This window comes from Drosophila simulans, chromosome 3R, assembly GCF_016746395.2.
Source record: "Drosophila simulans strain w501 chromosome 3R, Prin_Dsim_3.1, whole genome shotgun sequence".
In the NCBI taxonomy this organism is placed as follows: Eukaryota; Metazoa; Arthropoda; class Insecta; order Diptera; family Drosophilidae; genus Drosophila; species Drosophila simulans.
Genome location: NC_052523.2, coordinates 24,386,410 through 24,410,129, shown reverse-complemented (window position 1 = coordinate 24,410,129; position 23,720 = coordinate 24,386,410). Strand labels below are relative to the sequence as shown.

At 42.2% G+C, this 23,720-nt stretch overlaps 3 protein-coding genes across 3 annotated transcripts; 1 reads left to right on the top strand and 2 right to left on the bottom strand.

The window, feature by feature from the left end:
• Nucleotides 1-1,925: 1,925 nt before the first annotated feature.
• Nucleotides 1,926-3,523, bottom strand: LOC27207181 (coagulation factor IX). Its single transcript, XM_016182917.3, has 3 exons — nt 3,238-3,523; nt 3,131-3,176; nt 1,926-3,068 (listed from the first exon to the last, which is right to left on the bottom strand). The coding sequence occupies exons 1-3, from the start codon at nt 3,416-3,418 to the stop codon at nt 2,525-2,527; spliced, it is 771 nt and encodes a 256-aa protein (XP_016036678.1). The 5' UTR covers nt 3,419-3,523; the 3' UTR covers nt 1,926-2,524.
• An 84-nt stretch (nt 3,524-3,607) lies between these two features.
• On the bottom strand, nt 3,608-4,799 carry LOC6729916 (serine protease grass). The gene is made up of 3 exons (XM_016177696.3): nt 4,417-4,799; nt 4,311-4,356; nt 3,608-4,254 (listed from the first exon to the last, which is right to left on the bottom strand). Exons 1-3 carry the CDS (start codon nt 4,598-4,600, stop codon nt 3,672-3,674), a joined length of 813 nt encoding a protein of 270 aa, XP_016036677.1. The 5' UTR covers nt 4,601-4,799; the 3' UTR covers nt 3,608-3,671.
• A 17,708-nt stretch (nt 4,800-22,507) lies between these two features.
• On the top strand, nt 22,508-23,493 carry LOC27207904 (CLIP domain-containing serine protease B9). The gene is made up of 3 exons (XM_016183535.3): nt 22,508-22,770; nt 22,827-22,872; nt 22,926-23,493. The coding sequence occupies exons 1-3, from the start codon at nt 22,593-22,595 to the stop codon at nt 23,470-23,472; spliced, it is 771 nt and encodes a 256-aa protein (XP_016036676.1). The 5' UTR covers nt 22,508-22,592; the 3' UTR covers nt 23,473-23,493.
• The last annotated feature ends 227 nt before the right edge of the window (nt 23,494-23,720 follow it).

Genomic DNA, 23,720 nt, shown 5'->3' with positions numbered 1-23,720 from the left:
AATCATATTTCTTTGTGACATTTTCCTTGTTCATTATTAATCAACCGGGAGTATTTTAATTTATGTTGACATGCACTTATTTATAAAACGCAACAGTAATGCGAAAAAAACATTTTAACCGGAAACCACATGCGAAACCAGACAGTCGCTGATTTCTCAGCTATTTTTGGGGGCGGCTATACTGACGTCAGCAGATGTATTGGGTGTGCATGTTGAATTTTCCACGCCCACTGACCTTTAAGCTGTTTATGGCGCCTTTTCAGCAGTCCCTATACAAGGAAATTATTTTCTTCTATGCAGTTTTATAAAAAGATTCGGAAACTTTTCACGTGAAAAGGGTGAAGGCAGCATTGCATTAAGGGGGCCAAAGAATTGGCGTTGGTTGAGTTGTGCCAAATGATATTTCATTTGCAGCTAAATATAAACTTCCATGCAAATCCTGTAGCTTTGAGATGAAAAGAAATCAGCGTCCGACGGAAGGGGTGGAAATTCTTTGGATTAAATTAAGATAGGCTTGTTTGTATCAAGGAAACGGATTCAGCAGGGGACTTACCTAATTGAATTCCACCCAATCTGAGCTGCTCGTTCGCAATGAATTTTATTAAAATCGTTGCAAGGGGCAACAGACTTGCCCGGCTACGGAAATCGAGAAATATTAATAAAGCTTTGATTGCATTCAATCAATGAAAGGCGGTACGTACCCTTTGAGCAGTGACCTGCTGCTCAAAGTTCAAGGGGCAATTGGCACGCCGGATGCGTAATCTATTTCAAACAGCGACCATGCAAATCGAAGAAGCTATTGCTGTAGCTACAGCCATCGCCTCTCAGCTGTCGACTGTCGGATGCATGCGAGTACAATACAACACAATTTGCTGGTGTTGCCGCTGCCAGTTCTCCTGGTCGTCCTTTTGTCCTGTCAGGCCGTCTGTCGAACGGCGAGATGCATAGAGAAATTGCATATAAAATGCAGACAAATAACTTGCTCCCCATGTTTAGCGTATGCCCTAACGCCTGACATTAACAATGCAGCAGCAACAGCAGCAACATCAGCAGCAGCAGCAGCAACAGCAACAGCAGCAGCAACATCAGCTACATCAGCAGCAACCAGCTGGCAATAAAATGTAACAAACACATTGACTGCTGACAAATAGCATTGCCTGTCAATTCATCAAAAAGAAAAAGGCAGCGAGGAGCGTCAGCGAACGCGCAAAACCATTGACATGCACACGCATCGTACACTCGAAGAAAATTCCTTATATTTTTTAAACAAATAAGAAACATCATAGCAAAGTGCAGTTGGATTGGCCATGAACTTCATGTTGTTCTACAAGTGCCACATATTTGTCTAAATATTTATTGCAATTATTATTTATATTTTTTAAGTTCTGTTTGATTTGTATTTTTTGTACAGTGCATCGTAAGCGGATCTGATCGAATGGGATGCAGGATGCAGAATTCAGGAGGCGCATCCTTGCACTGCTGACGCCGCAGTGGCAATGGCAGACTTGCAGCAAATTTGCTTAGCTGCCAAACCAAACTTCGATTGCCGCGAGGCTGCGTGCGAGTGTGTCTATATAAAAGATATAGAGGAGACTGTTACAAATTGTTTTGAAATGAAATTCAAACTGCAGTGGGAACGGTGCATATTGCTATGTGCGCGCACTTTGCGACCTCGAAACTTCATGCCTCGCCAGCGTTGCTGGTTCAAGAAGTTCTACGTAGAAAGTTGACATCTTTGTGGGCAGGATCAGAGCGATTATTTGGTTATTTCAAGGCTTTACATCTGGCAGGTGGATGAAGATGGGGAAACGAGCCTGCATTGCCCGGACCGGTGCCCTTACCTTTATTTCCTTCGTAACAAATTGCCTCAATTATTTCCATTTTACCCAACCCCACGGTTTACTGGCCGTCTTTATGCTCGTAGCTAGGGTGTAAAAACTTTATTAAAAACTTTTGTGCCCAAGCCTTTTTATGAGACCTTGTCTGCCCTAAGTCGGGCCCTGCTTTATATACCGTTCTATGTGTAGGGATATATATTTATAAAATACACGCACATTTAGACGCCTGCCCGCAATACTGCACTCCAGGGGCGTTGAAGAAATCAAATTAAGAGCATTTTCTTTGGCGAAACTTTTGCGCCTGTTTAGAGTTTTGTAATACTTCAGCACCGACCGGCATCCCCGTTTCCCACCTCTTTGTGGCTATTAAGGTTCGTGCCCTATCCGCTGTCGGTCTTAGCCCCATGTGGTTACTTGAAAAATGCTAAATGGTCCCAGAGCAATTGTAGCCACAACAACATAAATAGCAAAAATAGCATCAAGGCAGCAGCATTTTTGGACCAAAAGCCAATGAGATTGCCTGCTGGCCCAAAAGTGTGTGCTCGCTTGTCTCATAAAATGTGCCAAGGTGATGCTTAAAAATACGCTATACTCTTTCAGTCATACAACTTTTACAAAAGCGGTAGGTATATCTATGATATTATTATGGCATTAAAAATAGTTTACTGATCTAGCCTAGGATCGCTTCAAGAATTAGGATGTATAACATCAACATTCAGCACGATTCCCAAAATCCAGTCAATATAGTGTGCGATTTTATTATATATACACCTTTCCGAAACGCCATAGCTCTGAATTCCGATTAATGTCTTCCAAAGTTTACCCGAGATATTTATCTGCTTAACCAACGAACTTCCTGGCTCCGTACAGATTCTACCGCTTTGAAAGCCAGCGCATATCTGCGATTTTTTCAGAGTTATTCCGAATGAATCACGACACTTTTTAATTTTCAGAATTTGAGCCCTGTTGATCCTTTGGAAAATCATTTTTTCGGATATTCCCCATTGGTTGGCGTTCAAATTGTCCAAGTTGTTTATCTCACCCAACCTAATGCATACTGGGCGTATGCTCTTTTTATAAGTCACAGGACCATCTAACAAGAGTAGAGCTACATCGTGCTCGAAAGTCTGTTTGTTGTACAGTTTGTGAGTGTAGACGCTTAGGACGGTGTGCTTGACGTATGTCTTTCGATTTTCTGGTAAATTGTCAAACATTCCCAAAAAAACGGTGCTGCAGAAGGTATTTGGGCTTAGTATAATATGGGCTGCATTTAGAGGTTTCCACTTGCTTACCTTTCTCTTTGATCGAAAACGCAACTAGCAGTTGTTATGACAAATTCTGAAACGAAGGACACCCTTACTATGGTTTATTTTTGTTTTAATTCAGGCAGTGTACAAACGTTTATTGATAAGCGATCCGCTACAGTTTTTTGTGGGAGATGAAATAAATGCCATCCAAGGTGAGTCCTTAAAAACATCCTTACTCGGCTTGTGGTTCACGCACTCTGAGTCTAAGAAATGGGCCGATCCTTGATGTGCTAGCACCAAAGTGAACAGAAAACACCATGATCCCGCGGTCATCTTAACAAACGAACTGATTCGTGAACACTGAAGCAATCTCAAAATGTGATTTATGTACAATCTTAGAGGGAGAAGGTCAAAACTTATCAGCAGAGTTGTATTGTTCTCGAAATGCTGATAGCTTTCGCTACTCATTTAAATTGTAAAACACTCTACCATAAATGTGACACTAAAATATTTTTTATGTAATTACATTTTGGAAAGAACGTTTATAAGTTTCCTTGATTATATTTTTTGTGTTTATTAAAGAATCTTAAGCGTAGGTATTTTTCCCATTCGAAACTATCACATCAACATTAAGAATGATTCCCATTATCCAGTCCATGTATTTTGTGACATCGGTGTATAAACACGTTCCCGATTCGCCATAACTCTGAATTCCGAAAAGATTGTAACGAGTGTTTTTGTGATAGCGTATCTTATTAAACAACGGACTTCCTGTTTCCACGCAGTTTCTTTTGTTCTCGAAGCTGGCACAGATATGCGAACTCTGCGGATAAAATTTAAAGGCATTTTCGCAGTTGACTTTTCTGATGTGTTCCATTTTTCTTGTCTTGGCCGCCGGCAAAATAAACTTCTCCTCTATACCCCAGCGGAATGTTTGAAACCTTTCAATCTTTTGTGTGTCGATATCAAATTTGTCTAACCACAGGCAAATTGGACGTATGTGGGCCTTATAAAGCACTTCGTTCTGAAGTTCAAGCAAAGCAACGTCATGCCCGAAATTGCTTTTGTCATAGAACCTATGAATGTAGGAACTTTGCACCTGGTATTCATCAATGCGATATCTAATACTATGCTTTTGTTTAATGCTCCACTGCCCCAAGCGGACGATGCTGTAGAAGGGAAAGATCTTATAAATGGTAAAAGTATAGAATTAAAATGAACTTACGTTCTCTCTTGATTGAATACACAGCTTGCTGATGTTATCACAAAATCTAAAATGGTATTCTAAATTGTAATAAAATATTAAATTTCATCCACATTTGTATACAAACACTTGTGAATCAGGGCGCCACTACAGGTTTTATTAGGCATTAAGACCAGTGCCATCCACGGTCTACTAAATCTCAAATCTGTAGAAAGACGTGAAACTTCGGCACAGTTCTCGTCAAGAAGCTGCGCCAATCCCTGATTAGCCAGCATCCATGATAAAACAGCAAAATAAACTGCGAAATTCATTATTCCGAGTTAACGGCTGCCAAGCAACTAAAATACTTCCGAGATTTGTTCAGTACCACAGGCCACGCGAATGACTTATTTGATAATATTTTCGAGCGATAGAGAAAGGCGGTCGGTACTTCCTAAGAAATTCCCATAATTAGAGCCATACATAATCAAAACAAATATTCTAAGTAAATGAAATTTCTTTTCTTTAGTGTTTTGGGTTCAATGGTAAGCTGTAGTCTACCCCAAATAGCACACATGCACACCATTTTTCAGTTAACCGGAGTTTACAAGGTCAATTCAGTGGCTTTTGTGTGTCTTGGCCCCTGATCCTGCACCTACTCTTCCGCTTTCCGCTTATTGTTTTGCTGCCCAGCCGCATCCCTTTCAAGTTCAATAATGTCATAGAGCGTGTCGCAGGGCAGGCGTCTAAATTTATGGCCCAAACGGTTGACCCGAAGGCCGGTGGGGCCGGTGGGTCCGGCGGAGCCCGTGGAGCAGCACGTGCTTTGGAGTCAGGGAAATAATTTAGCCAAAAACATGTGAAGCTCGCCATATAAATTATGCACACTCGCTCGACGGACGACAACACATGGGGGCATGGGTTGCTTTAAGGTATTGTATTGTCTATTCGACCTGCCCACTGCTCAATGCAGGCCAACAACAAGTTCGGACATAACTCACCGCCTTGGCCCTTTATTTTATTGTATTTTATCTTTTGGATTACTTTCTGCCATGACCACAACAAATAAACTTGAGCATCTTTGGGAAAAACCCACAGTGGCGCACTGGTGGTGCGGGGAAACTGTGGCCGGAAAAGAAAAGATTTCCGTGGCATTGTTGCTCCTTCTGCTTCTGCTGCTGCTCCTCCATCTTGGCTCGAGTTCGCCCGGAGGTCTGGAGCTGGACAACGGCAACAATTGCGCATGTTAACATACTTGTAAGTAGTTTTTCCACTTTGCCATGGTATTTTGCTTTTTTCCACACCCTATACCCTCGGAAATCTAGGGTGCGTTGGTCTGACTTGCTATATGTTCAAGTCACTCGGGATCTCTGGGTCATTAGTACATGCAGACTTAAAAGTTGTTAGAATCGAAACACATTTAAAAACGTGTTTATTATATACAAAGTCATTCATTCATCACCATCTTAAAAGGAAGAGTAAAATAGCTAACCTGAATACCTATACTTATAATTATTGGATATATCCCAGTCGAGTTCTTTTGTACTGTATCTTGCTGTACATTTTCTCTATTTTTTTTCATCCCCCACAACGGACACATTTGTTTTCCTGGGGGCAGTTGCCTTTGTTTTTGTAATTATCTGCACGTTATTTGTGGGTCAATAAAGTTTCGTTTCATAGTTTGAGCGGTTGTCTGGCTCTCAGCCCGGTTCAGGATTTATGGCATATGCGTTTTGGGCTAATTTTCAGTGCCGCTGACCATGCCATTGGCCAGTAAAACATTAATAGCAGACCGTGTTGGCCAGGAAAAGAAATTCGAAATGCTTCTTAAAATAGCAACGGGCGATTTAATGGCAGCTGGTAGCTGAAGCAAAACACTCCTGGATGTTGATTAATTTATCGATACTCGGGCGTTTGTCGGATGTAATTGTAGCTGCCTGTCAGGGGATCGTATTTCCAGAGATTTATACGATGGGATGATGGGTTGGTTGCAGCGGAGAGTGGCCTTTTTTTCCCCAGTTTGGCGTACAACTCATTTGTGATAAATTGCCGGCAATCGGTGCTTAATTATTTAATAAGCTCGACTGCCAACTATTGAGCTATCAAATTTCATTCGTACTAATTGCTGTTTAGCGTACTCGAATAGCGCGTTGCCATGACTGCGTGCCGTTAATGTTTGCACAGCGCTAATTTCGCATCAATCATCGATGCATTGTTAATTCTAATAATTGCGAATAAACAAATTGCAACTGTCATGTTTTCGTTAGACTCGGCATTTCGCAATTCGGCATCGCCTGCGGCTTAATTGATTATTACAGATGATCGGATGTGCTTATAACACGGCGTCCAACTCGATTTGACACGTATCGTGTTGTGTTTGAAATGCAAACACAATTTGTCCACCGCCGATAATTAAAATACAACTTTTCGCTCTCTATTTTTTTCCGCCCCTCGAAAACAGAAACCGATTCCTGAAATCCCCGCCAGCCGCCTCGCCAGTTTAGCAAAATAGTTGGTAAATTTATTTGCCAAATAAACTGCACACAAAAGCCAATGGCAGCGATGAGAGGCACTTGGCAGAGCTGAATTAAGCTGACCATGGCAAAAACAAAGAGTAAACAACAAATTGAAAGGCATGAAATGAGAAAAGTAAAATAAACGAACGCAAAAAGTTGATCACAATGAAAAAAACGAAGCCACTGGCACACATGCAGGTGTATCCGTATGTGGTAACGTCAATTGTTTAAAAGTGAAAATTCGATTTTGTGGCAAGGCACAAGGCATCGGGACACAAACAAATGGCGTGCCAAACCAAAAAGCAAAAACTTTTCTTTTCCAAATTTTCATTCCCTATTCCCCAGTGTTTTTTTTATATTCCTGTTTTTTGCCATGTGCAGCAAACAAATTTTTGGTGCCTCCCTTGTCGGTTTGTTTGAATTGTCCCTGGTTATTGTTGGCTCTTCCTCCCGACGCTTTGTGTCAGGCCGAGAGTCCTGGCCGCTGATGTGGCCAACAAGACGAGACGAAAAGGAGTATAAAATGGCAAAACATAAAAGAAGTAATTGTTATCCCGAAACGTATAAAACAAACGTGGTCGACGAGCATAAAAAATGTCCGGCAGTTAAGAGCAGGAGAGTGTCCAAGAACCTGTGTCGTGAGCTGCATGAGAAACCGGAAAAGCGGAAAGGAAAATGCGGAGACACCGGTCGGAGGTTTTCCACCACTAACAAGAAACGTAACGATAACGAAAAACAAACTTTAAAAATTGGATTCTTCATTTGCATCGGCAAATCCAATCAAGCCAACGTAAAGACCTCGGCCAGACATATACACAACATAAAGCCGATGCACCACCAGCTGAACCACTCCACCGGCAGCACCACCACAGCACCACCAGCTGCAATTGGGAACCAAACACTGAGGAAAATCAATTGGTAATTGATAATTTCCTAATCTAACAAAGATAGAAAGATGTCTTTACTGGGTTATTCTATTTGCTTAGGTCATACAATTAAGTATTTATATTTATACGAATTTCTTACCGTGTACGCGCTTCCATATGAACATGCCCCACGTTACGTATACGCCACCAGCTCAGAAAGGAACCGAGCGAGAGAAGGAGAGCGGACACGAACAATAAATGAAAGGTGTGCGCCTCCTGTTTGTCCATATAGTTGACCATTGCTTATGGCCTGCCACCGACCACGCCCCCCGCTCGCTGCGCCCGCCCCCCGATCCGGCTGAAAATTGGTAACGATTTGTATTGGACTATGGCCAAGCATAAAAGAGGCTGAGTCCGAGTCCGTTTGGCCATTGTGAGAGTGAGTGCATGTTTGTGTGTCTGTATCGAGTGCCGAATCTTGTTTAAAAGTTTTGTCCTTTTGCAGTCCTGCTGGCAGTAGTTGCCCCCAATCTCTCGCAGCAAGGTGAAAGGAGAAAGGAGGAAAAATTGTCTTATTTGTATGCCCGGCTCACCTGCCGTTATCCATCTGTCTTGTATCTTCATCAAGTTGGCCAGTATTAAGTCGCTTGTTGGTCGGTCGCTCAGCCTTCTCCGTTCGCTCCCTTTGCAGCATGTCCTTGCAACGTTGTGGTTTTTTGCGTTGAGCTCTTAAAAAACCCACAGCATGCTTTTTGGGGGGCGATGGAGGGGTTTATTGATTGCCTCGGCATACGTTTGCCATTTTATTACAAGCCGGAAAATAGAGCTGCAGCAACAACAAAAAATGAAGGAAAATGCATCGAACCGCCTCACTTTTGTTCCCTGCTGTGCTTTTTTTTCCTTCACCACCCCTCGTTTTCTGGCCTCGTTAATTGCCTCAAAGCCAAACATTTGCGTCAGTGGCAACCGCATTCGACGTCGTGACAATGACAACGGCAACCGCCGCTTAAATTGCCCAAAACCGCGACAAGTGGCCGTGTCCAGCGATTTACCACCCCACCTCCCCATACGGATTCATCGCCCCACTTCATCGGGCTTTTAACCACCACCCGTTCCGGATTTTCTTCACCACGGCCACGGAGCCACGGCATCGGCTTCGGCCCAATGGAGCGTATAAGAAAACCATTCATTAGCGCTTATCAAACGGCACAGACAGATCTGTCCCGCCACTCAATGGCCGTTTGATTTTCGCCCTAAACTACGGCGACTTTTTATGCCCTGCCAAGGGGTAGCATGAATTTCTGGAAGTATGCAAGCAAACACTAATATTGTTGCTGAAAATATATTTAAGATTACTACCAATGGTATAACACTTTCTTTGAAAACTATTTTGATATGTCGGCGACTTCATAAGTTTATAATATAGTATAGTTAGATAGAGTATTTTAAGCATCGGCTCCTGCTGACTTACAGACTCTCGATTTTTTTCGCCTAGCTAGGCCTCTGCTGACGTTTATTGTAAATGGCTGTCCAATGAAAATTGTTGTGGCCTATCAACGTCAACGCGGTCACGGCCGGGCCGTGTGTCATTAGTTCGGGAAAAAGTGGCGGCAAAAAACTTGTTCGCCCGCAAGTCGTGAAAAAAATATCTGGCATTTTTATCGGCCCTCCCCGCCATACGCTGGATGTCCTGCGTCCTCCTGTTGCTGATGCTTTAGTTTAATTGGCACTTGACAGAGTGGCCAACACCATCGCCGGGAACAGCAACAAAACACCAGCAACCACTAGGTAAATCTGCTGCTGGTCTTGGTCTCTGGTGTTATCAATCAAATTGGGTTTTTTCTATACCTATCAGCACTTGCGGGAGATGACTACTGCGTTGATTTCCTGCGGACGCATTATTATTTGTAATGCCCCTTAATTGGTGTTTGATATGCGCATTATGTGTAATTATGTAGGTTGTTAAGATTTGGAAAAGCTGAAGAGGCAGTTGCCTTATTGGCGGCTTTCACTTTAAAGTCACTAATGAGTGGGCTTCAGAGATGTTGTTTTCCATCGAAGAATCTCATTTATTCTAGCCAAAATGAGTGACCTCCTCCTGATATAGAAAACCAAGCTATCCGCTAATACTACAATATTAATTTTATACAAGAATACATATTTAATGAATCCATTTGTTTGATGGGAAAATTGATATTAATTTTCTAGGTGCAGCATATCGGTTGACTTCTAGTCCTTTTCCGAAACCTGATGTATTTGCAGTCCTTTGCCTGCTTGCGATTTGACCATGGCCAGAATGTTGTTTTACTTGAATAATTAAAGGACGCACACACTCACAGATCACGAAGTGTATGTTGGCAGTCGCAACGTTATCAGCGCCAAGCCTGCTGGTTAAGGGAATTATGCATATGTATCTGTAAATCTAATGTCCTGCAGCACACCGCATCCGAATCAGGACGAGGACTGGAAGCCAGTGCTCAGGACCAGATCCAGGACCCAACGGCCAACGAATTTATAACTGATTTCTGGTGATTTAGTTGGCTCGCCAAATGGAATGAGCTGAGTAGCGAATGTCTAGGGCGGCTGTTCTATGCACAGAGAAAAAATAATGTTAAGTTCATACTAATACATTAAAATTGAAAATGATAGTCATGAAGGAAGGAATAGTTGTCTGTTCTATTATATATTGTGTAGTATTTTTTAGCCAATTAGTTTTTCATTCATTTGAGGTGATGGTTTCTCCATGTGCGGCACTTATTATGCAAAATGCCGCACATGGAGCGACGGATGATGACCAGGGGCCAAAAGGGTTGGGGTTCCAAATGGTTTGGACATGTCATGACGGAGCGCGTCTCATTTATATTGCATGGCTGAAATGGCTGAGAGGCATTTGTAGACCCACGGATAGATACGGGCCAGGCTCACTTGAAATGCATTGAAATTCATGCAAAAAAAAAAGGAAAGAAAATAAAAGGAGAAAGGGGAAATGAGGCAAAGTGGGGAAAAATGTGGCACAAGGCCGTGTGCCGGCACAAAAGTTAATTGAAATGCTATCAAAGCATATTCAATTAATTTAAATTAGCTCAGCGCGGCACAACACAAAACGCAATGCGCCTGCGGCGTTTTTGGGGGCCGCCAAGTTTTCCAGTTTTCCCGCCTCGCAGTTTCCACTTGGCTGCCATGTTAATTATATACGCGAAGGCTGCTGCCAACCAAACTAAATGGCAAAAGTTTTCCCCCTGTCAGTGGCAAGAGTCGACTGCCAATGATAAGGAAAATCGGACGGCAGGTTTGGGGGAAAGTGCGGAAAACGGGGCGTCTAACCACGCCTTCATTAATCAATTATTGCAAACAATTTACTGCTCTTGGTTTTTGGGGCGAAGACAACAATGCCAATGACAAGAGCCGACAATCAGCTATCAGCTCTTGGCAAAATATTTTTATTTAAAAAGGGCTTGCCAAATGATAATGCTCAACCAAATCGCCCGGAGCGTCCATCATTTGTCGGTTTCTGGCATCTCAAGGAGATGGCGAATGTAATTTTGTTTATTTCACATGTCGAGCGGAGCTGTCAGTCCATTGACAGTGTCAGAATTTCAATCAAAATGCAAATTAATAATAAACAAAAATGGCATGGCATTTACTCTCGCCGATGAGATCAAATTAAATTTCAATTAGCTGTCACAGGGCAATCCAAAATGGCGAAGGAGCTGCAAATTAGTCAATCGTAGAACCTTTTGATACTTGCTCAAGCAAGAGATTGAGGTTGCTAGATCTTCTTGAGCATAACTAGACAAGGGAACGTGCCCCAAGCGATTTTATTCAATTGCAATTACTATTTACATCGAGCTGTTTATAATTAGCCCACCGCACTGAATTGGAGTGTCATTGATAGCGAAGTAATCATTTGTAAAATATTCTGTACCATTCAAGTCATAAAAACGGTTTCAAGCATTCACTACTACTTTATTTAAAAGTTTAACTTTTTTATTCGATATATAATACTGATATATAACTACTATTCCAGATTTTTCGTAGCTGTTTTTTATGCCCCAATACTTGGAAAGTATGCTGTTCCCTTGCAGGCGTAATTCCCTTATTTGCCGAACAAAAACGAAATCCTCGTTTATTTGTTTGTTCACTGGTTTCATTTACTGAGAATTCGGTTGAGTTCTGGTCTCTGTGTGCTTATTAACGTTTTGTTTTTAACATTTACATGAGCCTGCCTGCCTGCACCGAATTGTCGACGGGTGGGCGGTCGGTCGGACCAATGGTCAGCCGCAGATGGTCAGTAGCATCTGGTTTTTGGCCCCAATCCCTGCCTTTGTGCAACTAAATTATTTAGTTGTGTGGCCGGAAAGCAGAAGCAAGTAGTCCCGCGCATTGGGCACTGCGACCACTGCCAGTCTGGCAGTCCGGCGCTGGCCAAAAACTCACTGACATGGCCGGGCATCAAATGATTGCCCCAGACACTTTATAATGCATGAGTCTGCAGCAGTTGCAGCAGCAGCAACAACAATAATGACAGCAGCAGCAACAGGAAGAGGCCGCACAATGAGCATGAACACGAGTAACCGAATTATTTATATTTAAATTGTTTTGGTTGCTGCACTCGTTGTTGCCTTTGAGTTTCGCATGTCTATTTGGCGAGTGCACACAGAGAACCCGTAGCCATGGAGCCCCCGAATCCTCTGATCCCCGGCACCACCAGGCTGCCGTCTCCCACAGTGAAGCCTCGGCTTTCATGGCCATGATTATGTGGCAGCGGCAGCCTTTGACTCTGCCGAAAAAGTGGTGAGAGCGCGTCGTACACTAAGAAAATTACATAACAGTTGCAAAATACAACAGACATATTACAGAATAATTTAATAATAATAGTAACAACTTGAAGTTTACTGGTTATCACTTTGAAAGGAGTTGTGTTGCGAATCCTTAGGCTCGTCTTTAGGTGCTCCTCTGCTTTGAATTAAGAGTGCGTTTCGACTTTACTGAGTCTTTTTCGGGAGTGTACCACCGAGACACTATCCGTGTCCTGACCAGACTCCGCGTGAGCTTTATTTATGCATTTCATTTTGGTGTGCTTGCTGGGGGCAACTTTTGGTATGGCGATGCCACGGTAAGTGGGCGCAGAAGGATGGGGCTGTCTGTCGGGTTGCGTTGCGACCCGCCTTTGAGTTGATGTATTAAAAATTTTCACACATGGCAGTTGGTTGGCCGGTCGTCGCCTGCGAGGCAACCTCTTTGCTTGCAGTGAGCACTGAAATTTGATTTTCCACCCCACGAGGAAAAGCGCCCACAATAACCCCGCCGCCATTCGCTTCTCATCTGGAACTTTGGCTGTGCACTTTTCAGCGCTTGATTTGCGTTGAAAATGCGCTGCTGGTTTTCCCAACCCCCTTTGGATATACTCATATACTCGAACGCAACCCTGTCGGGGGATCACACGGCCAAAAGCTTTTGACGGTGCGTTCATTATGATTAGCAATTTTCCACGGATGAGTTCGGAACAAGTAGGTGTGTGTGTGTGTGTGCGGGTGTTTCTGTCTGCTCTGGGGAATGCCTGGGGTTTTTAATAAGACTTTTTGTTGGCTTTACGCTGCATTTGGGTAGCAGATGGAGCAGGAGTCAGCGAGTTATCAAGTGGCTTTTGTGGATTTTGTCAGCTGCACCGTGGTAACTTATTAATTTTGGCTGGATGAGCGCACAGGCAGGAAGCTCGAGTTACAAAGCTCGCAAAGTCAACTTAGATACTCTATTTATATTCATCTAGCCAGATATTTCCCAGAATACGTATTCCTATATTATTTAAAATACATAGACATACATTCTTATAAGCAGCCGTATTCCGATCCTTGTAATATTTCATATTTATGTAAACTACCAGGAGATGGTTTTTTGGCGTGCCGCTCGGTTTGTGTATTTTTTACCATTAACCATAATGCTTTGTGTCTGTTTCGCCTGACATCTTGTGGCAGATTCGCACATGGAATTGCATTTTCGCGTCATTGTTTGATGGCTTCCGCTGCCGCTGCTGCTGCGCGTCCTTGCTGCTTAAGCTTCCTTTTTGGCTGAAGCGCTTCCTGTTGCCATATTCCTTGCCATTGTGGCAGCTCCCGTTTGTTGTCAAAAGCGCATACGCATCCTTATTTCCACTACCCAGAAATGCATTTAGCATTCCTCACTTTTTTTTGTGTAATTTTATTGCTCCTGTTGGAGCAGTGGCGCTTCTTCTAACTGCAGAACGCATTGTTGTCAGCGGCAGCGCGTGCCACATCCTTTTGGACTCGGTAGTTTTTCTCTCGGCGAATGCAAACATGAAAATTGCATAATCCACGCATCGCGATTTATGACTTTTGTGCCAGCGTGACTGATGGCAGTACAAACAAATGTCAGGGAAATGCGAACCGCCTGTCACTTCTTGCGCCACTCTAACATTTTCATAAAAACACGCCACTATATCCTGCGGATCAGCCAAGGACCTCCCGCGAGAGTGATGCCGTCAACCGCAAGGCATTATCAACGGGACTCTGAGGTTAATCAGCAATTTAGGGCCCAAATTGATAGGCATCTTAGCTGCGGCACCGCAGCGCCAATTGCTCAATTAGCCGCCAATGCAGTTGGCCTAAAACAATGCCCATACCACAAGCGGCTTTCCTTCGAGATCCAATCGAATACTGCATAATTAATTTGCCAATTCGAAGGCAGGTGCACTTCAGTTGAGATGAGGTTGGATCAAGAGTGCACAGGGGAAAAACTATAAGCTTTATATAGTGCTTTACTAAATCCAAAAGTTGTTTTAAACATATATCTACGGAAAGATAGTATTACTACTGTTACTTTGTTAAGATTTCTTTTTTCGATTTGCCATCGGTAGGTTTCTCTAAGTGTAAGAGTGCACATTAAGCACCTCATTATCTATCCTTTTCTCTGCATATAGTTCTGCCTCTTTTGCTCTCTTAAAGACCTGTCGCCTGAGGCACATTTGTTGAACATTTTGCGGCCATTTATGAATGGGCGCGCATAAATTTGTGACACTTTTTGTGGCATTTTACGAGGCAGGTCCATTAAAATGGGGCCACATGTGCCCGCCGCACACACACATATACACACCCTTACACCCGCACTAACACAGTGGCAGACAGCAATGGCAGGCCTCGGAATGTCCGATGTGGGAAAATAAAATGAAATACATAAATTTTGCAACGATTTGAGAGACCGCATTTTATAATTGAATCACGTACGACATTTTCAGAGGCGCGCGCGCGGAAATAGGAAATAAGTTTTGCCGCTGATATAAATTAGAATCTTAAGGGATTGCCATCGCGGCCGACTTAATCAATACTGCTGCCCTTTTAGCCTTGGTTCTCGCAATGAATTTGCTATTCCAACAGGGTTCACTGAGAAAAAATGATCTAAAAACCAACCAACCAAAATATCATAGTAAACTTGAAGGTCTCACTTCCATTTCATTCGAAATTCATCAAGTGTTAATAGGATTATTCTAAAATTGTTATACTGTACTGATATTTTTATTGTACATAAATTTTTTTCCGTGTTTACTGGCAATAGTAAGAGTTTTAAATGCCCAGCCTGCGAATGCTTGCAATTTATGTGACTTGTTTGGCGGTGCAGAAAAGTTGCAGCGAGTTTTTCTTTAGCGCTTTTGGCAGACAGCAAAAGTTGCATGCGCGCATTTCCGTTTCCGTTTATTAGACCGTGAGAGTGTGTATGTGCAAGACTTCGTGTGTGCCTTGTTGTGGGGAGGAAAAACCTTTTGATTTACTTAGAGGCCGCGGCACGTTTCCTCCAAGAATCGAACAATTGGCAATTCACAAACAAAATACAAATCGAAGACGATGCGAATTGAGCTTTTGCAAACTTTTTGTTTTATGGCCCTGCGAACGAACACACACACACGCTCTTACACAAACACACACATGGAGAGGACGACACGCCGACATTTTGTATCAGTGTGTGCACACTCCATTGGGCCCCAATGATGCGTACAAAATGCAACAGCAACAATTTTCGGCATTTTTTAAATGGTAATTTTTTCGTCGTCGCTGTACGGCAACCCAGCCCACCCACCAGTTTGCCCCCCTTTTCCACGAATTTTCCAGCCCCACTGATCTGCTTTTCTCTTGTTGCTACCGCGGAGAGCACATTACATGGAAAGCGCTTTTCCATTATTCGTTATTGTAGCTGATGTTTTTTGTTGTTTTGCCATTGTCCGCATAAAAATGCATTGATTTTATCAAGTGAAAAAATCAAAAATGTTGACATGAACGCCGCATGGGGCAATAAAATATGGTAAGTGCATCGGTGGGCGGATTTTTCCTATTTTGGGGCCTCGTGGATGTGGGCTTTTGATATCTCCGGCGATTTACATTAGTTTTGTGTGCAATTTATGCGCGGGCATAAAATCATTGTGCTGCATCATGTTAAACAAAGTTAGTTATGCGGATATTTTTTCCCGTAAAATACGGGCTTGCTATGTATTTTTATGGGGTTTTTAAACAATGGCGCAGGTGTCGTAAACCGTGGAATTTTAATTTTTGGAAATTTGGTAGTTTATTACATTTCTTGGAAAACTTTCTCCATTGGTTCAAATTTATACATCGAATTAATATGTATTTACATTCCCTGCTTGTTTTTTGATGCATTAATTGTAGATTGTAGAATACCTTGTTCTCTATTCAGTGTGGTCCATGTAAACATCGAGCAAGTTTCAAATAAAATTTGTTTTGGAATACAAGGCCATTGGCGCCATTCATCTAATTGGCAGAAACTAATATGTGGCCATGTATGCAGGCAGCTAAACCAGCAGTCAGAACAGCTAAGTATGTGGCGCCACCAAGTGTGAGAGTCCAATCCCAATCCCATAGCCAAGTCTGAGGTTTTGGGGCTGCTTTGCGGCATTTTGTCGAGATTTGTTGAGAATTTATGCGCTACCTTAGAGAATTTATGAGTTGCAGTCGAGTGAATTATTTTATCATACGCATGCAGCAGCAACAAACACAGGGGGCATGTAAAGTCCTTGCCACAACAAGCTGCAGCGGAAACAGCAGCAGCACAGGCAACTAAGGCCTGCTGCACAGTTTAAGCTACTAATTTCACATGCAAAAGTCTTCACTAAGCTGGCATTTTAATCTTGCCCGAGTGGTGGTCCTCCATGCGTGTGTATGTGTGTGTGTTTGTGAGTCCTGTTTCAATGTGGAAGTAGATGTGAAATGGGCGTGTCTATGGGCTTGTAAGTAATTAAGCACTCGCCCTGCTGAAATGCCTACACACTAAATAATAGCATTGGCCGTGGTACGTTTTCCCTCTTCTTTTAAAGGGTATTTCTTTCCTAGCTTATAATTGTGCACTGGAATCTTAATGTTAAATTGATAAAAAACATGCCAAAACTATTCAGATGCAATCGCTTTTAGTGTATGTTTAATAACAATTTTAAATTAAATTTTGATACCCTTTCAGTTAGTTATTAACAGAATTTGTAGGAAATTCAAAGGGGGTTCTGTATTTTTTTTCGTGTAACCTGTCCGCAGAGATTTAACTTGTAGTCCGGCCATTGATATGCGTTTCCCGGGAGGAAAGCCTCGAACCGGGCTTAAGTTGCTCCAAGTCCTGTCAAATGGGCTCGTCCTTCGGTCGCTGTTGCTCCTTCCGATCCTTCTGCTCTCGATGCGGCTGACGTTGCCGTTGTACTTAGGCCTAATGCCTTGCACTTGTTTGCAAATTGCATTGGGATAACAACGGGCAGCAGCAACTCCTGCATCCTTCTGCGTCCTTCTGCATCCTTTTGCATCCTGCTGAATCCTCTGCTGCCGATTCTTGGCCCATTGTTTGTGCTGTGCCGTTGCCAGGTGTCCAGATTGCAGTTCGTGCTCGAGCCTGGGCTAATCAATTTGCATGCTGGCGCAAGCTGATTTACCTGCTGCTACCACCTGCTCGCTTTTCCGGCAGCAGCAGCAGCAGTTCTCTCCGCCGTCACTAGCTTTTCATTTAATTTCCAGCCGACGTCGCAAAGGATACTGCTCCTTCGGCTGCTGCACATTTGCATTCTGGCGCCGAGTCACGTCATTCGGAATTGCCTTTCGAAATGAAAAAAGTTTTTTAATTTTACACATGCTGCGATTAAGATGTCAAATGTCAATTGTTGCCACAAAAATATTTGCGAAAAACTATTGCAATTTCATAGAAAAGCACATGGAATAAGTTTTCTCAATACTTGTATCATCGCGTGTATTGTTTTAACCTTACAACAGAGTTTGTTACAAGTCAGTATACTGAAAAACAGAAATCAAAGACCTACCCTTAAAAACATCGACTATTAAAGACCCGTGCCATCAATTAGTCCGCTGGTCCAGTACTTTGATCTGTGAAAAGAGTTGCGATGGTATATCCATGCCGTCAATTAGGAACCTGCCATGTGCCGGCCATTTAAGCACGAATTAATTAAAATTCCAGCACATAAAATGCTAAATTTGCACCCCTCTCTTTTCGGCTATAATTCAATGTACGTGTGTGTGAGTCGGTTATGGCTACTTTGACGTATTTGCCGGGCATAATTAGCTTCATTACTCATTCATCTTTGCATTCATTCATTAGAAACCAATTGACAGTTTAATTAAGTTTTCGCTTTTCGTCCCTCGTTTGTCTTTGCCGTGGCCGACGCCAAACTTTCGCTCAAAATAAAAAGTTTAAACAAAACGGCATGGGTGTAATGGAAACGAAGGGTATGCAGGGATCTACACAAAGTGGTGGCCGGCAGTGCCTAATTGGCACCCAATTAGGCATAAATATTTGGCTGTGTCGGCAGCAAAACAATTATTCGTGCCATACTTCATCGTCGAGCTGCGCTTTTCATTCCTCACTTTTGGGGGCCTTTCGAGACCGGACTGAAAGCTGCCTTTGACCTTCTCGACGGGGTTCTGGAGTCCTGATTAGGTTCCCTAATTGAGCATAGTTAAATGCATAAGCTGATTGTGGTGGAAAAATTAAAAAGTTCTCCTCAAAGGGGCTTCCAAATAGGTAAAGTGTCGGCTTCAATCTAAACTTTGTTTTGGGTTGAAGGACTCCGTGGGTGGAACATTTAAAAATGCTAGGACCCACTTTATTGTATATTTGGTATTTTTAACATTTAAAGAAGCTATCTTATCATTCGTTTATATATTCTTAAATTCCATTTTTTAACGATTCCTTAAACATTTTATCGGCACTGGCCCATTAAACATTTGATACCTCTCGCACATCAATCCTTTTCGTGGTATTCATCCTTAACCGCATTTACCTGCATATAAAGGGTAAACCGGAAAGTTTATAACATTCATTCGAAAATTATAATAAACGCCACTCGTCTGCACTTTAAACTTGGATTCTGAACACTTAGGGCTCGTTTCATGCCACCCCATCGCCGACTAACATTCAAAGTTGGCCGCATCAAGCCACATTGTTAGCGCTAACTACCAGGAAAGGCCTGCGGCCTTTTCTGTTCCAGGCTGTGTCCCGTTAATGAAATGTCGAATCCTGAGCAAGGACCTCGTTTGCCACCCATCACCCGCCGCCCGATTCACATGTGTGCGTGTGGGCGCGGCTTGTTCGCGAAAGTTGATAAAAGCGCCGCGAGACAAATTCTGATGTGGGTGTGCTGTTGTTGGGTGCAGGTTGTTACCTGTGAGCAGGATGCCGTACATCAATCTGCCGCTGTTGCCGTTTCGGTTGCATGTTTATCGTGTTTGCGGCTCATTAAATGCGGCTCATTAGGCCCGGTCAGAGTTCAGAGTACAGGCCAACCGACTGCAGCGCCAAGAGGCTGAGCTCGAGCTCCCTGTTCATCCTTGGCAGGAGCCAGCCGCATTAGACTCATGCAGAATGTACTACATGTGGAGCCCGCAAATTAATATGATTCTCGATGTCTTTCTGTTTGTACAGCACATATCGAAATCCGAAAGTAGCAATCATATCAAATATTAGGCTCGAAATTAAACAAAAACAGAAGCGTAATCAGAATCTTGGCACACATCAGGCCAAAGGAAGTGTTTATTAGAGTGGTCCTATTCTGTATAATAAAATATATTATTCCTCATATGAAAATATATAATAATAAACAGAAAATTGATTTATTTATTTTTGTTCTATTAAAGCACACTTCCGGCCTTAGAGACATCAAAACTTGCAAACTTTTAGATTGAAGCTTTGGCAGATTTTTGTGGTGCATAATGCATGTATGGCTCATTTTAGGCATGCCCCAATTAGTATTGCAAGTGTAATTTCTAAGTCCACCCTGAATATCAGACAGAAATGATTCGATAACCGGCCAGAATCAGAATTCAGCTCCTAATTGAAATCGACTATGTTGATCATGGGCCTCTTCCCGTCTGCCGATGACAGATGTCGGATTGAAGTCTGCTCCCTTCCTTCTTCCCCTTTGATGTATATGTGCAATGTTTAGGCCTTTTTATGAGCCAAATCCCTGTGTCCGTGTGTTTGTCTGCCCGTCTGTGTGTTTGTGGCTGACAAACAGCTTAAAACCTTGATGGACATTAGGCTAGCAGAGGGGGGCCAGTGTGGTGGGATGTTTTACATTTCAACGTCTGTTGGTCGAAAGGCAAACCAAAACCCGAACCAAACGGACGATGGGGCGTACAAACAAATGCGCTTTGAGGCCTTTCACTCACTTTGGCTAGGTAGCAATTACTGTTTGTTTATGCATTTGTTATTGTTGCCGTTGCCGTTGCAGCCAAAGAAGTAGAATTGAAATTTGAAATTCATAATTCAATTGAAGTTGTGCTTGGCTGGCAGCATCAACAAAACCCGAGACCAACAAATGGAATTACACAAATACACAGAAGTTGAAGTTGATATATCAACGGTATATAACCGCGTGCACTTGTAGCTTTCAATTTAAATTGAACTGTCTATATATTATTTAAGTACTTTATTTGAGAAAGAGGTAAAAATCCATAATGAAATTGGAATATAAATTAGTTAATAGCTTTAGATTTGTTAAAGAAAGAAGCTAGTAAATAAGAATTATAATTAACAATTGAACGATTTTGATAATTCTTCTATCATTTTTTTCTGTGCACTGCTGCTGCAGCAGAAGGGGGCGTGGTCGCCAAAGGCGGACTACGTGCATGTGTGTTAATTGAATGCAGCTGCAATTGCAGCAGTATACCATCCAAATGCATTGCCAACTGGAATTTTCTTTGATCGTTTTGCCGGAGAAGGAACGCAAAATGTACGAATGGAAAAAAAGAAATGCCAGCTCCTTTATATACGTCCATTTGCTGACATTTTGTTTAAAATGCATAAATCATCAAATGCTGCAGTGTCATAAACGAAGCAATGCACAAATACACCGAGACAATAAATAGATATGCGCTTGCATACGAAAATCAAACACGGCATATTATTATTTTGTGAGCTCGGCAAAAAGCAACAGTAGCAATGAGCAAAAAAATGGGAAAATCACAAAAATGGAAAATAGAGAAAAGAATTCAACTAGAACGAGGCGAAATTCGTACCCTCATCGCCAGTTGCAATAAATCTGCTGGGGCAGTCATAAATATTGATTTCGAAATTGTCCCTTTGCATGACGCTTGCATGTGTGTGTGTGTGTGTGTGCGAGTGTGTGCGGCTGTGAGTGCGATGTAGCCACGCCCCCTTCGACCCACTTCACTTAGATTTGTCGCTCATATTAGCTGCAGAAATGAAAATCGTTTTCCAATCGTATTCTTGTCGTTTACCTTTTCCTCTTACCATCGCCGCCCCCACATTTCCCATTTTCCCATTGTTCCATTCAAGTGTAATTTGCAGTTGCTTTGCTTGTCGTTGTTATTCTTTTGCTGACAAACGCTCTTTTTCCATACTCTATTTAACGGAAGGTCCAGTGTCCTAGAAACCAGCTTTTAAAATGGGTGTGGACTCCTACAACCTTGCATCAAGCATTTTGCATTCATAATACTTTGTGAGTGGTTTGTTAGCTGCCACACGAAAAATCTGAATAATATTAAAACAATACATGGTATTTATTATTTCTCAAAGCACATATTTAGATTTGACATCTGCGGTTTTCCAATTAAAACAGTTCAAACAGAGCATTTGGCAGTCGAAGTTTGCCTGAGCTGCCGACCTTCTCGAGTGTTGAACTCAATATTTTCAATATGATGGCAATCGGGTTTCGAGTTTGATGCTTTCGTCATTGACCGTCGATGGTTCCCATGGATTCATCTTAGGTCGCCCATCTTGAACCATTGTTGTTGCCTTTGGTTGTTTCTGCCACTGCCGTTTCGCAGAAAAGTTTCGAATTTATGATCCGTCACTGACTTTAGAATTATGGCCAATGCTTACTGGCAGGTGGTTTGCCAGGGAAACTGGGAAAGAGGCGCGGTAGGGGAGAAAGGGCAGGATATCGAAGGGACGACACATATGCTGGACCCAGAATGAAATTGAAATTAAACTCATAATTCATAGCGGACCCGCTGCCTTTAGCGTTCAGTTTTGGTTCTTCTATGAAACACACGAAGAGAATTCTCCATTGAGTATATACGATAAGAAGTGCATGTGAAAAGTGTAAGCTGATAAGCCTTCAGCGAATCAAAAATATGTATACAAATTTAATTAGCACAAACACACACAGAATATAAAACTTATACTCTGCTTTCGACTTCAGAATCAGTTGACTGAGTTGGATTTTAAATTGGTTTCCTATTCAACCTTTGCTTGCTATGAAACGGAAATATCAAATAAGAACTTCCCTTTAAGTGCTGACTAATATTTCTGAATAAATTATTTGTTGGAGGCTTAATCTTTCAGTTAAATAAATGTTCTGATCGCTGATAAGAAAAAAAAAACATAAAAGCGCAGCGGGAAGCGCCAGCTCAATGGAAGATTGCTTTTAATGGGAATCATTTGAAAGTATATTTTAGTTTAAAACAATGAGTGCGGCACTCCGGTTTGCGGTATTTGCTCTGCTGCTGTTTTACCAGGGATCAGCATTACTTTTGGAGCAGAATTGTGGTAAATGTTCTGTATTTAGTCCCACTCCATGGCTGGTCAAAATTCGAACAGAACTGAGTTCGAATATCACGTGCACTGGCACGCTTATCAACGAACGTATGTATTAAATACAATTTTATTAAAATTAGTGAACAATGTTGCTGACTTCGAAGGGTTTGTCTTGACCGCTGCGAGCTGCATAGATTACCAAGCTGAACTGTATGTAATAATAGGAGAAACACTATACTCTATTCACTAAGTTCCCTTCACAGCATCGTTCGCTTGGGAGAGATTGACGGAACCCTTAAAAACAGCAGTAAACTTCAGTATGAAGAAATCTATGTTGCGAGGGCGATTGTACATAGGTCTTATTCCTCAGAGAGCTATCAACATAATATAGCCTTGCTGAGATTGAAAACAAGTGTTGTATACAAAAGAAATATACAGCCGATATGCATTGATGTAAACGTTGGAAAAGTATCAAAAGCTCCTACCTTTGAGATGGAAATGAAAAAAAATGAAGTGCCTAAAAAGGACAAAGTTGGCATCCTTAATCGTTTTTTCATATGGCTTGGAGTGCGAGATCCAGAACCCGATGTTATTTTACCCCCCCAACCCATTGAAATTGGGTGGCCACTCACCAAACAAATGGACAAGTCTTCAGTATTTCATCAATACGGCATTCTGAGCCATCATAATTCCAAGTCAAAGAAGGACGTCTATACCGATGTAATGGCCTACGCCGATTGGATAATGCCGCTCGCACTTGATGTGCATATAACCATGGCCCCAAATACAGATTTTGATTTTAAAATTTAAATACAAAATTGTAAACTTTTACTTCTATGTTATGTTCAGTTCTAATGTTGCTATTGACCGCTGTCGTTTACTTCTTGATTGTATTTAATATCCTTCTATGATGGAGGAGATGGAGATGTCAAATCTCGCCCCGAACTGGACGCACTACTTCAGGATATTCCCATCTGGTAAGGTCCTTTATTCTATTTCTTGTCTGCCCTGAAATCAGCTTGTGTGTGCGTGTGGCGTAGTTGACAATGTTGGGCTAT

What these genes read in the sequence shown, in the direction of transcription:
- LOC27207181 (XM_016182917.3), bottom strand. Translation starts at nt 3,418, where the DNA reads ATGACCGCGGGATCATGGTGTTTTCTGTTCACTTTGGTGCTAGCACAT. An exon ending in CGGATCGCTTATCAATAAAC is followed by an intron (nt 3,177 to 3,237) that starts GTTTGTACACTG and finishes CCTTCGTTTCAG; the next exon opens with AATTTGTCATAACAACTGCT. An exon ending in GTTTTCGATCAAAGAGAAAG is followed by an intron (nt 3,069 to 3,130) that starts GTAAGCAAGTGG and finishes TACCTTCTGCAG; the next exon opens with CACCGTTTTTTTGGGAATGT.
- LOC6729916 (XM_016177696.3), bottom strand. Translation starts at nt 4,600, where the DNA reads ATGAATTTCGCAGTTTATTTTGCTGTTTTATCATGGATGCTGGCTAAT. An exon ending in TGGCGCCCTGATTCACAAGT is followed by an intron (nt 4,357 to 4,416) that starts GTTTGTATACAA and finishes ATACCATTTTAG; the next exon opens with ATTTTGTGATAACATCAGCA. An exon ending in GTATTCAATCAAGAGAGAAC is followed by an intron (nt 4,255 to 4,310) that starts GTAAGTTCATTT and finishes TCCCTTCTACAG; the next exon opens with CATCGTCCGCTTGGGGCAGT.
- LOC27207904 (XM_016183535.3), top strand. Translation starts at nt 22,593, where the DNA reads ATGAGTGCGGCACTCCGGTTTGCGGTATTTGCTCTGCTGCTGTTTTAC. An exon ending in TGGCACGCTTATCAACGAAC is followed by an intron (nt 22,771 to 22,826) that starts GTATGTATTAAA and finishes CTGACTTCGAAG; the next exon opens with GGTTTGTCTTGACCGCTGCG. An exon ending in ATAGATTACCAAGCTGAACT is followed by an intron (nt 22,873 to 22,925) that starts GTATGTAATAAT and finishes TTCCCTTCACAG; the next exon opens with CATCGTTCGCTTGGGAGAGA.